Source organism: Anolis sagrei, chromosome 2 (assembly GCF_037176765.1).
Source record: "Anolis sagrei isolate rAnoSag1 chromosome 2, rAnoSag1.mat, whole genome shotgun sequence".
NCBI classification, from domain to species: domain Eukaryota; kingdom Metazoa; phylum Chordata; class Lepidosauria; order Squamata; family Dactyloidae; genus Anolis; species Anolis sagrei.
The window spans coordinates 65,887,796-65,903,680 of NC_090022.1; the positions used below are offsets into that span (position 1 = coordinate 65,887,796).

General features: G+C 38.9%; 1 protein-coding gene across 1 annotated transcript in view; it reads right to left on the bottom strand.

The window, feature by feature from the left end:
* The window catches only part of SLC6A11 (solute carrier family 6 member 11), a 121,185-nt gene that overhangs the window by 78,682 nt on the left and 26,618 nt on the right, over positions 1-15,885 (bottom strand). Inside the window, exon 6 of the mRNA XM_060765930.2 lies at positions 7,157-7,289. Within this exon, the coding sequence (XP_060621913.2) occupies positions 7,157-7,289 (133 nt within the window). The remainder of the gene's footprint in view (positions 1-7,156; positions 7,290-15,885) is intronic.

Sequence of the window (15,885 nt, forward strand, 5' to 3'; positions counted from 1 at the left end):
AAAGTTTACTATTGCTTGAAAAACATGTTCCAGTCCAGTGCACAGATTTCTACAGCAAGTAGTTGAGAGATGTCCTTAAATGCTCGGCAATGTGTTAAGGGAAGAAGAAGAAGAAAATGAATGTTTTAAAACTTCAGAGTGAAGAGGCTGGCAGGCTAAAACTCTGCATGCACTGCATGAACGTTCTACTTTCCTCCTCTGAATACAGAGATAAATCTTGAGCTGCATGTTAAAGTCTCACTATGAAGGACTATTCTCTGCTATTACTTCAAGCTGAAACAAAAGACACTTCAGGAGATATAATCATTGCTGCCTAGTTCCTTTTCCTGGGACCTTACAATAGGGCTTAGTTCCTTTCTCCTTTTTTCGCACATCTTTCTCTTTTATTTTCTTCTGCTGTCCTTTTACACTTTCTTTATGCCTCATTGAATCCATTAGAGCCTTTATGTAGTCTACTATTGAAAAAAAGTCTCTGTGGAACTACTGACTGAGTCTTAACTGCTGGCAGGGAAAACTTAACTCCTTCTGATGGAACTACTGGAGAACGAGAAGGCAGAAGATACACAGGATCTCTTGGAAACTACAACATGCGCCATCCTTGCTGATTTCTGTATCACTTGGGAGATTTTCCTGTCTTTCATTTTTCTCTAAATTGTACTACTAGCACAAAAAGGAGAAAAATAATGTTTGGAGAAGGAACTAGCAAAAGTGACAACAGAAATATATTTTGCTTTCTGCTATCACAATTCCAGCTGAATCCATGAGGACATTTACAATTTTGGAATTTTAATCAAGAGTGAATACAACATTGTCTTTTGCTACTATCTCCTGCAACTGACAAAAGATTCTGGCTCACAACATCTCTCCCTCTTTTTGTTTAGTTTCACAGCCAATATCAAGGTCAAAATATGAAAAGATGGCACACAAGGCAGCTCAGCTAGCCATTTTATAAAACAAAACCAAAGAATGTTTAAATGCTTAAAACTCTAGATCATATTGCTTTAAGACAATCTGGCACCTCATCTGTTAAATGCTGAGAGTGGAAGAAATGTTGGTAAATGTTAAGCTGTGTGGCTCTACTATGGGGAACAAAGGTTGGCCCTTGCACTTTTAGTAGTTGCCCATCCTTGATTTATTGCAACTACTTTGTGAAATGGTGTTAGTTCTCTTGTGCCTGCCAATACCATTGCAGAGTATAAATGGAATGAATTATCCATTCACAACAACAACAACACTTTCAATTAAACATGTCACTCTCCACATTCATACAAACTCCAAACTATCAGGAAACTGCAGGTGTTATGTCAGTGGTTCTCAACATGTGGGTCCCCAGATGTTTTGAACTTCAACTCCTGGAAATCCTAACAACTGGTAAACTGGCAGGGATTTCTGGGAGTTGTAGGCCAAACCATCTGGGGACCCACAGGTTGAGAACCACTGTGTTATGTGATACATCTTGAACAGGATGTCATTTAAGCAGTATTTCCTATCGCATTAGTTGTAGTAGTAGTAGTAATAGTAACAATAATAGTACTGCTCCAACAATTGTACATGGCACTTTGTAACATCACAAGCAAAAACGAGGGATATTATCTAAAATATGTATGCATACAAAAAGGGAAGGAGGAATAACAAATCACAAAAGTATACAGTATCCTAAAAGTATCCTAAAAATCATCTCCAATGATGAGTTCCACTTGACCTTGGATCTGAATGGTTTTCTGTGGAAAGGGATAAATTGCAGTCCTATATTTGCAAATCCTCTCTCTATATATGTGCATTTCCCTCCTGCTATATTTGCTAGCCCTATATATCTATGTTTATATCTATCTAGACATCTGTGTGCGCGTGTGCATTTCCGCTGCAATATTTGCAAGCCCTATATAACTATATTCATATCTAGACATGTCTATATAGATTTGTGTGTGCATTTTCCCCCTGTAATATTTGCAAGCCCTATATATCTATATTCATATATATCTAACTATCTAACTAATTATTCTCTAAATATATACATATACATACATATACATATATATATGCTCAGTGCATAATGAGTACCTTAAAAACAAAAGAACCAATGAACGAAATCACACCAAATTTGGCAACAAAACGTCTCAAAACACAAGGAGTGACAATCACTCAAAAAATTATGATTTTGTCATTTGGGAGTTGTAGTTGTTGGGATTTATAGTTCACCTATAATCAAAGAGCATTCTGAACTCCACCAACGATGGAATTGAATCAAACTTGGCACACAGAACTCCCATGACCACCAGAAAATACTGAAAGGGTTTGGTGGGTATTGACCTTGAATTTTAGAATTGTAGTTCACCTACATCTAGAGAGCACTGCAGACTCAAAGAATGTTGGATCTGGACCAAACTTGGCACGAATACTCAATATGCCCAAATATAAACACAGATGGAGTTTGGGGGAAATCGACCTTGACATTTGGGAGTTGTAGTTACTGGCATTTATAGTTTACCTACAATCAAAGAGCATTCTGAACCCCACTAATGACAGAATTGGGACAAACCTCCCACACAGAACCCCCATGATCAACAGAAAATACTTAAGGCCATCCAGTCCAACTCCCTTTACCAGGGCAAGAAAACATAATCAAAGTCCTCCTGACAAAGAGCCATCCAGCCAGAGATATAGAGAGAGATATATGACTCACACACAGAGAGATATAGTATCATAGATTTAAAAGGGACCCCTAAACAAGGACAATTCTATGTTGCATGCTCCAGAGTAGGCCAACCAGACAATCTCTACATCAATACAAACATAAAGAAATGACATATATTAGAAACTAAAACTTTCTCATTACTTTATTTTCCAGATCACCAGACTGGGCCACAGCAACGCATGGCAGGGGATAGTGTGTGTGTGTGTGTATGTGTGTGTGCGCGCGCATGCGTGTATGTGTGTGCGTGTGTATATATATATATATATATATATATATATGAAAATGCTCTGTCCGTAATGAGTACCTTAAAAACAAAAATACTATGGTGCCAAATGACCCCAAATTTGGCAACAAGACTCCTCACAATCCAAGGAGTGACCATCACTGAAAACCCCTCACAAAACACCTTTAAATTCAATATAGGAAAAAGACAACATGTGCTGAGGACACAGCAAGCAAGGCCACCTTACTTCACTTTCCCCTTTGTCTTCGCAGTCCTTGGAAGTTGAGGCAGGAGAAGGAGAAGGGTCCTAATGGGCAAGGGAGAGTGGTAGTGAGGTGGCTCATATGCCGCGGTATCAAAAGGAAGAGGAGGAGGAGGGCTCCAAAGCAGCAGTAGTTGCAATGGCTGCTGCTCCCTAACTAACATTAAGGCAAGGGATCAAAAGGCAGAGGCTGAGGAGAAGGAGGAGGGGGAGGAAAGAAAGGGGGGGAGGAAAAAAGAGGGAGGTGGGTCACACTCTGTGCACACACTCTGACTCTCTGTCTCCCACACACACACTCCCACAGCATGCGGGAAAGAGGAATGATGGGAGTAATAGGGACACATGAAACTGACATTGCTTGGAAAGGAGCCCCAAAGACCATCCAGCCCAACTCATTTGGCAGTAAAGGAAGACACCATCAAAGCCCTCACAACAGATGGCCAATCAGTTGGAAGGGAGCCCTAAAGGCCATCCAGTCCAAACCACTCCTTCCCTCCCTCCTTGCTTCCCTTCCTCCCTTTCTCTACTTCCCTTCCTTCTCCTTCCTTCACTTCTTTCTCTCCCTGTCTCCCCTCCTTCCTTCCCCTACTTCCTCCCTCCCTTTCCTTTTTTCCATCACTCATCCCTCCCTTTCTTTCCTTCCCTCCCTTTCCTTCCTCCCTTTCTTTCCTTCCTTTTTCTCTCCCCCCCCCCCCCCCCCGCACTCACCAGCTTCATCCTCCTTTATTAAATCTACAGTGTAGATGCACCCAAAGTAACCCTTTCCACACTGCCATGTAAAATCCAGATTATCTACTTAGGACTGGATTATATGTCAGTGTAAACACACGCCTACACACACATGCATACGCGCACACGCGCACACACATATAGATGGTTGGATCACTGGTTGGTTTATATGTTTGTGTGTGTGTGTGTATATATATATACACACACACATACAATACTTTATATATTACTATTATATATATTGCTATATTAAATAGACTCATAGAATAGAGTTAGAAAAGACTCTACCATGGTATTGGGGGAGAACAGACAGGAAGGAAGGAGACAAGAAAGGAGGGAGGGGAAAAGGGAAGGAATGAAAGAGGGAAAGGGGGAAGGAAGGAAAGCGAGAAGGAGGGAGGGAAAGAAGGAAGGAGGGAAGGAAGGAAAGAGGTACTGAAGGAAGGAAGAAGAGAAAGTTGAAAGGAAAGAAAAATAGAGGAAAGGCAGGAAAAGGTAAAGAAGGAAGGAAGGAGAAAAGGAAATTAAAAGTGAAAGAAGGAAGGAAACTGGGAGGGAAGAAAGGAGACAAAGGAAGAAGTAGAGAAAGGGGAAGGGAAGGAAGGAAAGAGAGGAGGACACGTGGCAGGGCACAGCTAGTGTGTGTGTGTGTGTGTGTGTGTGTGTGTATGTACCTCTATATCAATATCTATATCTGTATAGGATTTGCAGACACTTGTAAACATGTAAGGGGAAATTCATATATAAAAATAATGTATACAGATAGATATACAGGTACATGGAAATCTCTAGATATCTATATGTATATAGGATTTGCAAAGACCTGTAAACATATGAGGGGGAAATTCATACATAAAATTAATGTATATAGATAGATATAGATACATAGTTACATAAGGACTGCAAAGGCTTGCAGGCGAAAATGGCTATTTATCTGTAGAAGAAATTAACAAATATTTAAGGCGAAAATGCTTTAAAAGATTAATGGATATATATATGGTTTGCAAAGACTTCAGGAGAAACATGCATATATAGAAACATATTTATAGATCTATAGGGTTTGCGAAGGCCAGTGAACACTTTCAAGGGAACAAAAATGCACATATAAAGTTAACACATCTAGATAATGCCAGGCTCTACAACTACTCTTGGACATATCAGGATTCTCAAGCAGCTCTATCCAGCCGTCTTTCTTAGCATTAGCTATGGCTGTAGATAATTTGTGGCCTGCTGCTATAGTTTCATCACTGTATGGATTCTCTTGAAATAATCTGAGATATTCCTGTATCTGAATTAGAAATTTTTCATTTAGGCCTGGTAGGTAGCTTGTATGATAGTATCTTGGGATACAGATACTCGAGGATCTTTCCACAGGGTCTACAAACAAGTCAAAGCCTTCTAGGTTGTCGTTGTTCATTTGTTCAGTCGTTTCTGACTCTTCGTGACCTCATGGACCAGCCAACACCAGAGCTCCCTGTCGGCTGTCACCACCAGCAGCTCCTTCAAGGTCAAGCCAGTCACTTCAAGGATACCATCCATCCATCTTACCCTTGGTCAGCCCCTCTTCCTTTTTCCTTCCATTTTCCCAAGCATCACTGTCTTCTCTAAGCTTTCCTTTCTTCTTATGATGTGGAAAGTACTTCATCTTTGCCTCTACTATTCTTCCCTCAAATGAGTAGTCTGGCTTTATTTCCTGAAGTATGGAGTGGTTGGATCTTCTGGTGGTCCAAGGCACTTTCAGAACTTTCCTCCAGAACCACAGTTCAAAAGCATCTATCTTCCTTCGCTCAGCCTTCCCTATGGTCCAGCTTTCACATCCGTAGGTGACTATGGGGAATACAATTGCATTATAGCCTTCTATAGAAGATCCTATAATATCGGAAACAGCTGCTTCCAGGTTCTCTGTAAATTTTGTTCTGTTAGCTTGACCCATTTAGATACACAGAAATTGGGCTTGCAAAAGATTTTAGGGGAAATGCATATGTAAGATGAATATGCATATAGATATATACAGATAACACAGGGCTTGCAAAGATTTCTAGGGGTGAAATCTATATATTATTTACAAGCTCCACCTCCTTTCCCTTTTCAAAACATTTCCTTCTTTTCTCTCTCCATCTTTTTTAAAAATAAGAATTTCCAAAATGGGCAACTCCAGCCGGGGAGGAGAAGCGGAATGAGGGAGGCTTAGGAAAAGAAAACACATTGTTAAGGAAGGGAAAGAGGAGAGAGACATATATTATATACTGCAAGCAATGGCTGGAAAGAGCTGTTAAAAGCAGGGGCAACATCAGTCTTCACCCCATTATAAGTTAAGAGAGGCCTTTTCAGCCCAAAAAAGGATTGAAAAACTCAGCTTATATTCGAGCGTATACAGTATTTAAATGCAACCTTTTCATGTGTCTTAATCATGGAAAGTTACTAAAGACTGCTGATTTTCAGCAAAGGTAGAACAATCACATGGCAATTCAATTATATATATACCAGGAAGAGGAAAATGATGTGATTATTTTTATGATACCAACAAGAAGAGCGCAAATATGCAGCCCAAGCAGTTGAAACATTCACACCTACCTCCAACAGACAAGAGTTCTTCGTCCTACCCTGGTCATTCCACAGATATATAAACCCAATTTTCCTAGTTCCAAGAGACCTCACTACCTCCGAGGATGCTTGCCATAGATGCAGGCAAAACGTCAGGAGAGAACGCCTCTAGAACATGGCCATATAGCCCGAAAAAAACCTACAACAACCCAGTGATTCTGGCCATGAAAGCCTTTGACACTACATTGTCCAAGAAAGGCTAAAATTCAAAAGGAGCTAAGCCTGGCTAAGAAATCAACAAAATGTTTTTGTTTCAGACATCTTTGAAGCAATAGAATGATCAAGAAAGCAGTGGGAGTGCTGCTCAGCAAGGACGCTACAAATCTAAGAGGTCATACCAAAAAGGTCAAATTATTCTGCACCTATTTTGCTTTTGGTTTTCCCCTTAAAGAGAACTGTGTAATTGCATGCATAAGGAAAGACTTTGGTTAGGAATCTATATTACAAATCAAGAAGAATAAAGAGATGGAAATGCTTTCATTGTGCTTTTCTTGCATGGCAGGAGGTTGGACTGGATGGCATGCATGGTCTCTTAAAACTCTATAATTCCTTGATGAGGAATTCCATGCTAATCAACATTGATTTCAAGTGACAATGGCAATATACCAAACCCTTAGATAATATTCCAAAGCACCACTTTTACCTTGCCAGTTGACTTTGTTCCTTTCCAAATGCAAAAGTAGCAGATAGTCCAGGCAGCCAGTAGACAGAGCGCCAGCTCCCAACGAAGATTTCCAATGTGTTCAATCCCATTTGATATGGCCAGCACTCTGCGTCTAAAATAAAACAGACCCACCAGCTATTAGAGCCCTAATAAAACAAAGTAAACGATAACTGTAGAAGGACTGAGACAAAGAGAATACATACTTAAATGCTGCCATGTAAAGAAAATAAGCCCTGTAGTTTTGTCTCCAAACAATCCACCCAATTGTAGATTGTCATTTTATCTATGTAGATCTTATGTATGAGCTTGGAATATTAGTTTTAAAAAGCTGATAAATTTCTACTTAACAGAAGATCCACACATCAAATTCAGTTTATTATTATTAGAGATTATTTATCTGACAGTGTAGACTCATATAATCTAGTTCAAGGAAGATAACCTGGGATCAGATCCTGGGATATAGGGGTAGTGTGGAAGGGGCCTGAGCCACTGTAACTCTGAAGTGTTTCTAGTGCTACTAGAGTATCAATCAGATTTTTGGAGTGAAATGTTGAAATATGTCAGTTTCATTTAGCAATCTGAAATGGTCAGGAAAAGTATCCTTACATTATTTTTCTGTTTGAAAGAAGAGAGCATGAGGATACTGAATACTGTGCAATTCAGTATCCTCATGTTCTTAAAAGAATCATCTGTGAAAGACACATAGTAAAAAGAGACCTCACCTCCCTGACTTAGAACAAAGCATGCTGTATTGAAAGTGTGTTTGGACTGTTTTATGCAGGTTCTGTACTTTGGGATGAGCAGACATCAAAAACTCACAGAAAGGAAGACACTGCAGCCTGGTTCTGATTATTTTTTAAACAGAAGCTATTATTACATAACAATGAAGTAAAGAATGTTAGAATCAATCATTTTAAATGATTATAGGAAAAATACTTTGTTTTGCAGTGTGTACTTGTACTTTCACTTATGATGTACTTATGGTGACCCCATGATTTTTTCATAGGGTTTTCATTGGCAAAGAATACTCAAAGGTGATTTGGCCAGTTCCTTCCTATGAAATATAGCCAATAGCAAATGGTATGGACTATCTTTCATAGGAAAGAACTGGTAACTGTAATTCGATGCTGTAAAACTATAGACATTTTGGTTATAACTAAAGCAAAAATATATAATAGCAAACATATATTAGCCACAAGGTAATATATAGATACCTTTTTATCATAATTATTTGGAAGCTGTCAGTGTTAATCACAAATAAAATAAAATGGTTCATAATAGTTACGGAACTGAGAAAAAGCAAATAAACGCTTACTCTGAATTATGCCTTTTAAAAAATGTTATGGGCAGGGGAGAGACAAGAATCGGCCTAGTACTAAAATATAATGTGTACATGTTGATCTTCCTTCTTACATAACTTGCCCCAATATTCCTTCTAGCGGGGTTATTTTAGTGTGTGTACACAGCTGTGAATTAATATTCAACCACTCATGGCTTTAAAATATCCCCCCCCCCCCAAAAAAAATCTCCAAATAAAAGCTGTTTTTTGTCATTTTATATGTTTTTTGAAATAAAATGCATCATTTTATTACACCATTGTATATAATGGGACTTGAATATTTATGGATTTTGGTATCCATGGGGGAAGGAGGCTTTAACCAAATTCTGCTGAATATCAAGGGCATGCTGTACTGACTTTCCAAAATTTTCCATATTTAGATTTCTTCCTAGATTTTGGTATTTTGTATTTTTTTAAAAACTAAAGTGGAGTGTATATCCTTTTTCATTGTATTGTGTTTTAAAAGAAGTCAAAATCTCATATATACACAGGAATAGCTTTTCACTGCTTCTACCACTCATTATTTTTTTCCTGCCTCTATTTAGCCATGATGGATTGGTGTAACATGCAAATAATTATTCTTTACATCATTATATTTGAATGATATCAGAATGTATTTTTCACTGAGCAGAAAGAGTGCTTTTCTATATTATTTGACCATTGTATTAGAACTCAAGGACACAACAATATTACCTTTTTTTTTAATCTCCCCCCCCCCCCATTTTAAAATCTGCATTTTGATGCTGTATGGAATCACCCTTAGAAAATCTTCTATGTTAGCCTTCCCTCATCAGGTTCCCACCAGACATCTGGCCTACAAAACCCATTCTCTTTGACTACCGATCATACTGGCTAAGGCTGATGAGCATTGCACCAATACTAAGAGCGCATCTAAGCTTTAGAAATTAATGCATTCTGACTGACTCCACTTGAACTGCCAGAGGTCAATGCTACAGACTTATGGGAGTTTTGCAAGGTCTTTAGCCTTCTCTGCCAAAGAATGCTGGTGGGTCACCAAACTACACAACTCTTATGTTCCTATAGCAGTGACTCATGGCAGTTCAAGTGGTATCAAATTGCATTAATTCCACAATACAGATGCTCATTTATATATTTAGAAATTTAAGTTCAGATTTGCAAGCCTGAAATATGTTGCTGTTGTTGTGATAGTGATTGTTTTTCTATGTCAGAAGCAACTTGAGAAACTGCAAGTTGTTTCTGGTGTGAGATAATTGGCCATCTACGAAGACATTGCCCAGGTGATGCCTGGATGTTTTGATGTTTTTACCATCTTTGTGGGAGGCTTCTCTCATGTCCCTGCATGGGGAGCTGGAGCTGACAGAGGGAGCTCATCCACACTCTCCCCGGATCCAAACTTGTATGCTGTCAGTCTTCAGTCCTGCCAGCACAAGGTTAACCCACTGCACCACCGGGGGCTCCATGACAGTGATGATGATTATGTTTATTTATACTTTTTTTTCTCTCCACAAAGGAGACTCAAAACATCTTGCACTGGGGATTATTGCAAAGTCAATGTATGTCCTGCCATATTTAATTTCCTTCTCTTCAGCATGATCCCTGATCTCGAAGTCAGACCTGCACCATGGCTGAACTCTACCCAAAAACTCACTTTCCAACTTGGAATTCAGCTTCAGGTCAATATTACTTCCCTGTCTTTGCTTTGATACAATGATGCTAATTCAGTTACTGCCACTTTAGCAACATTGTGAACAACAGTGAATGTAAATATGTTTCACATATTTTAAGAATTAATGGGATAGCCTTAGAGTACTATAGCATTTATACATTTTCATTTTAAAAAATAATTAGAAAAGCATGTTAGTACTAATCAAATTGATTTATAAAATGACCCATGACACCAGAGTATATTCCTAGCCCATAACTGCCATTAAAAATGGAGAGTAGAAATAAAAAAAACTATTAACCAGTGGCTTACTGGAGTATCTTATAATAATCTGAGTATAGAAAACTATATGGCATTTTCCATGTTTCATAATCCAATACGGAAGCATCCTAAGGGACAAAACAAAGCACCATAAATCTTTTTGCAAGGGCATCTAAATCTCAGCTGTGGTTTTCAGATTGATTGAGGAAGCGAAAGAACAAGGCATGAAATTTACAGTGCCTGGGTATTTAGTTTTTCAGTTCTCTTGTTCAAAGATGCATTCTGTCATTCACTTTAAACAGGATCCCAAGCTTTCCAAACAAGAAGAGGGGAGGGAATCTTTGCCTTTCTTTAAGTACAGTTTCCCCTCTTTCTGTTAGGATGCCATTGGCACAAGATGCAGGACATATAATTAATTCATAAAGTACAATACCCCATAAAATCTTTATGCAAATAATACATGGAAGAAAGAGAAAGGAGGCTCACATGGGGTGTAGGAGTGATTTTTCTCAGCAGGCACAACACAGCAGTTGTCTAATTCCTTCCCCTCAGCTCCCCTGCTGGGTTTCTGGCTGTTCTGAATAATGGCAGAAGCCTAGCCAGTTCTGTTCTTAAGGGTTTGCAGGCACTATGCCCACCATGCCCATTTTCTAACCATATCCATCAGTCATTGTCTATACACTTCCTCTTTCCCATTTGAGCAGGTAAAATACAACAGTGCAGGAAAGGATCACATTTTCGGTCTTTTAGCATATAAAATGGATGGTCTGCTGTACAGGAACAGTACAACAGTACAAATACAATGGAAGAAAAGACTGATACACAGCAGTCGACAAGAAAAAAAAAAAAAAGCTTATGTCACTCATTGACCAAAAATAACAACCTGTCTCCCCCCACCATTTTTTTTTTTACAAAGTTACAAAAAAAACAAACCCCTTTCTTTCTTCTTGTTAGTTCACCACTTTCACTCTCCCCTATTTTTTCTGGCTTATGTGTGTGTTCTGTGCAAAGCCAGATGCCTGAGCCTTTTTTCCCTCAAAAACTATTTTTAAAATCCCCCCCCCCAAAAAAATCACTATTTTTCTGCTTTTTGTATGCTAGCAAACTTCTGCAGTGCACACACACACTCTTACACATAATAAATATAGGAATATATATATAATAAATATAATATAATAAATATAAATGTAAATATATAATAATTAAAATTACAACAATTATAATGAGGCATGGCAGTGGTGTAGGTGGTTCTGATGGTCAACTGGCCAAGCTTTGAGGGGAGCAAAAGCCAATGGGAATGGGAGAGGCAGAGGCAAAGGTGGTACTAATTAATGTGATCCTTCCACACCCATGAAAATTCAAATAACATCTTGCGGTGGGGGGGAGCTGCTGGTGCTTTTAAAAAGGCATTTTATTAGAAATTTTTAAAATTTCCTAAAAATCAGTGGATAATCCAAATGTTCTGAAACTTGGGGGCTTTCAAGTCATAAACCCCCAAGTGTGTCCATTTCCATCCTGATAGCCATAAAAATGACAGAAAGAGGATCCTTGCCATTGCTGCCAATGGGCTGGATCTTCCTGGATTGAAAATGGAACTTCCAGTTGATGGTTCACGAAATGGTATTTTCCCTCCCAATTTTGAAAACTTCCTGAGAAACAGAATGGGTAGGGGGCAAAAATGGGACTGAAAACAAGTTTGGTTTTTGACAAATTACATGCCCCTAATATATAATTTGTCTCCCAGGTTTTGCCTAAGAAGACTGAAGTGGCATACACAGTTTCTCATTTTAACCCAGAAAAACCCTGTGAAATAGTTTAGACTTAAAGCATATGATTGCCTGAAGATCTCCCAATGGACTTCATGTGTAGTAAAAACATGAACCATGGTCTTCCCAGTACAAGTCCAACTGGTACTAAACATTTTTCATCTCTCAACTTGCTCTCATGCTATCACTTGTTACTCGGTCTGATTTCCTTCTGTGTTCATTTTCTGTGCTTTTAATCACATAAGTGTCAACAAATTAATGTTCTTAAAGAATTCAGATATCAAATACTGATGGGATATAAGTTTTAAAGTATTTGTTAAAATTAAAATAAGTAAGCTCTGTGTATATCTCTGATATTAGAGGATCACTGTTGTATGTGGGGAAATTAAGTTATCTGCTGTACCCAGGCCTGTAGCGAGGGGGGGGGGGTTACGGGTTCAACCCCCCCCCCCTGAAATTTTTCAGGTAAAAAAAAATAAACCTGGTTTACTCATGAATTTTAGCTGGTTAACCAAATCCCCATGCTAAGTTTATGAGATGCAAAAACGTAAGAGTCCCTCCAGAACTGCAAGCACTATCTCAAGCAAATATTGACAATTTATTCACACTGTCAATACTTGCAGCAATAGCCGATGTAGCGAAGCAACCAAGTTGGTGGGGGTGGGGGGTGTTGAATGCTTTCATTAAGGAGGCCAGACTTGGTGGAGGTGGTTGACAGGGGCGGAGCTGCAGGCTATTGAAGGCTGCTCTGCCCCCTGCTGTGCTCTTTGCTTCAGCATGAGCTAGGAGGCAGGTTTAAACTCCCCCCCCTTGAAATTTTCAAAAAGCCCCCCACGAAATTTTCAAAACTCCCCCCCCCCCCCCAAATTTTCAACCCTCCCTGAAATTTTTTCTGGCTACAGCCCTGGCTGTACCCCCAAGCCCGGAGCCCCCAGTGGCACAGTGGGTTAAACCCCTGTGCCGGCAGGACTGAAGACCAACAGGTCACAGGTTCGAATCTGGGGAGAGGCAGATGAGCTCCCTCTATCAGCTCCAGCTCCTCATGTGGGGACATGAGAGAAGCCTCCCACAAGGATGATAAAAACATCAAATAATCCATGTGTCCCCTGGGCAACGTCCTTGCAGACGGCCAATTCTCTCACACCAGAAGCGACTTGCAGTTTCTCAAGTCGCTCTTGACACGACAAAAAAAAACCCCACTCCAATTTACTGTCTTGAGCAACCCCTTTCTTAACTCTTAGGCTTCTTTAGTTCATCTGTGAACTGCATTTCATTCCATTGATGTTTTCCTTTCATTGAACAAAAAGACATTTATATTAGGAAAGAAAAATAGCAAGTAGCAGAGGGTTCCCTCAAAACATGGTAGATGCTGTTACTCCTCAGCAATGAATATGCAGTGTCATTTCTTGCCTAGGATCATGGGGCTGCTGATTTGTTGCCTGCTAATTTCTTCCCCTTCCAAAATTAAGACATCTACTTGGTTGTTGATTTGTTTTACTTGGGGGAAGTAATTAAGGTGGCAGGAAATGGGATCAGTGATTAAACCGGTATTTCTAAATACTTGCCAATCATTCTAAATGCATATGAATCACACCAAACCACTGGAGACTTTTCAAGTGAGAAATAAACACATTTATGAGGAGCAATGTTCAAGATATGAATGACTGAAAACAACATCTGTCATGAGCCTGTGGGAAATTCAGGTTTTGTTCCTGAATATATGAAGCAAAAATTACTTCAAAATCTCCTGTCAGATTCCTTCAGAGAGCATAAAGACAAGATCTTAGGAGGATTCTGTTTCCTGCACTTTTACTAGATCTCAAGAGTATAACTCAGGACATCCTGCATACATTTTCTGCATCTCCAACTCCACAAAGCCCAAATAAATATGTTTTATCATGTTCTAGTTTTGAAGAGTTATATTTTGCTTGGAGATCTGAATTAAAATTAAAAAGATAATTCAAACTGACTTTGGAGTAATTTTACTGATGTTTATAATAATGTTGTGGTGATCTGGAAGCACAACTGACAATGAAGAAACTTCAACCTCATAGGTAAAGGTTTTCCTCTGACATTAAGTCCAGTCGTGTCTGACTCTGGGGTGTGGTGCTCATCTCCATTTCTAAGCCGAAGAGCCAGCATTGTCCATAGACACCTCCAAGGTCATGTGGCCACCATGACTGCATGGAACGCTGTTACCTTCCCGCTGAAGCAGTACCTATTGATCTACTCACATTTGCATGTTTTCAAACTGCTAGGGCTGACAACCACATCCTGGTGCCTTTATAGCGTTCCTACAGAAGCCTCTTTAAAAGAACTGGGGAAGAGTCTTGGACTTAAACAGGCTCATGAAGGACAAATTAATCAAACAACGCTGAGCCAATTAGGTTTTCTAGGTCATAACCAACACTCTGAATTGTGCCCAAAAATGAATAAACAGTAAGTGTATTAATTGTTGTTTTAAAAAAAGCCATCAAGGCATCTGCTACAAAATGCAGTGGGTATGTTGAACATCAGATTTGAAAGACAAGATACAAGTTATAATAACTTATCCATTGTTTAAGAAATAGTATGTCATTAATATTTCAATAATGGTCCTCAATGAATCATTGCTGAACTATAGATTGGATTAGTGCAATTTACCCTATGCTAAACTGAAATTACAGTACAAGTCTGTTTTTTAAAGTCTGTTTGAGCCAGGGGTATTTGAAGAACCTTCCATATGATCATGCCCATAAACTAAGATCTACAGTGATCATTATGAAGCAATTTATGTTATTGTTTTAAGTTACATTTGTACTTTCAACATTGAAGTAAATTGAAATAGCCTACACTGCATCCAGGTTATTTGAAAGCTCAGCTATATGATCACGACCATACACCCAAATTCGACATTAACATAAGTTAAGATGGTACGAATAAGATGAGGACTTTATGACAGATATCCCAACATTGTCCAATACTAATAACTTAAGGGTTGCCAAGGTACTTATAAAACATAACTGTGTTAAAACTTATTCATTTGAATCCATAAGACTGGTACTTTAGAAGTGCAAAGGTGCATTTACCTCATCTTCCACAAGTGTGCTTATTTGGAGCAAATAGCTACAGCATTACATTTCCCATGGGCTTGGAGTACACTGCATTTTCCTGAGAAAGAAGTCTTTAACAAGGTTTTCTAGCATGTTCGGCTGCCTATAGCACAATCCTGAATAGCAAGAGGTTTAATTACTCCCAGCATTTTATAGAAAGGAATGTACCAAAGTACTTACCACATTGTTTCATGCTCTGGAGAAGTGAAATAACACATTCACACTATTTGGGAAAGTCCTGTTGTGCCTATTAATTATTTTATAGCACCATGCAAGGTGTCATTTTATGACAATTCATCTGAGGATGAAGTTTAGATGGTTTACTTTTAGAACGGCAGTGTTTCAACCAGACCCCTAGTACTACAGTTGGAATTTGGTGGGATTTTCTCTTTCTCTCAACAGCTTTATAAGGAAAAATGAGTTCTTAATGTACTTCTACCTAAGTACTATTTTTATAGGACATGGAGAAAAATAGATGCTTCTGCCCATCATCTGCTCAACACATGCAGTGGGGAGAAAAAAAACCACTTGTAAGGTTCCCTTTATTTTTTCATTTTCATGTCCCATCTTCCATGTGATGCAGGAGGGTTCCCTCCAATCTTTTG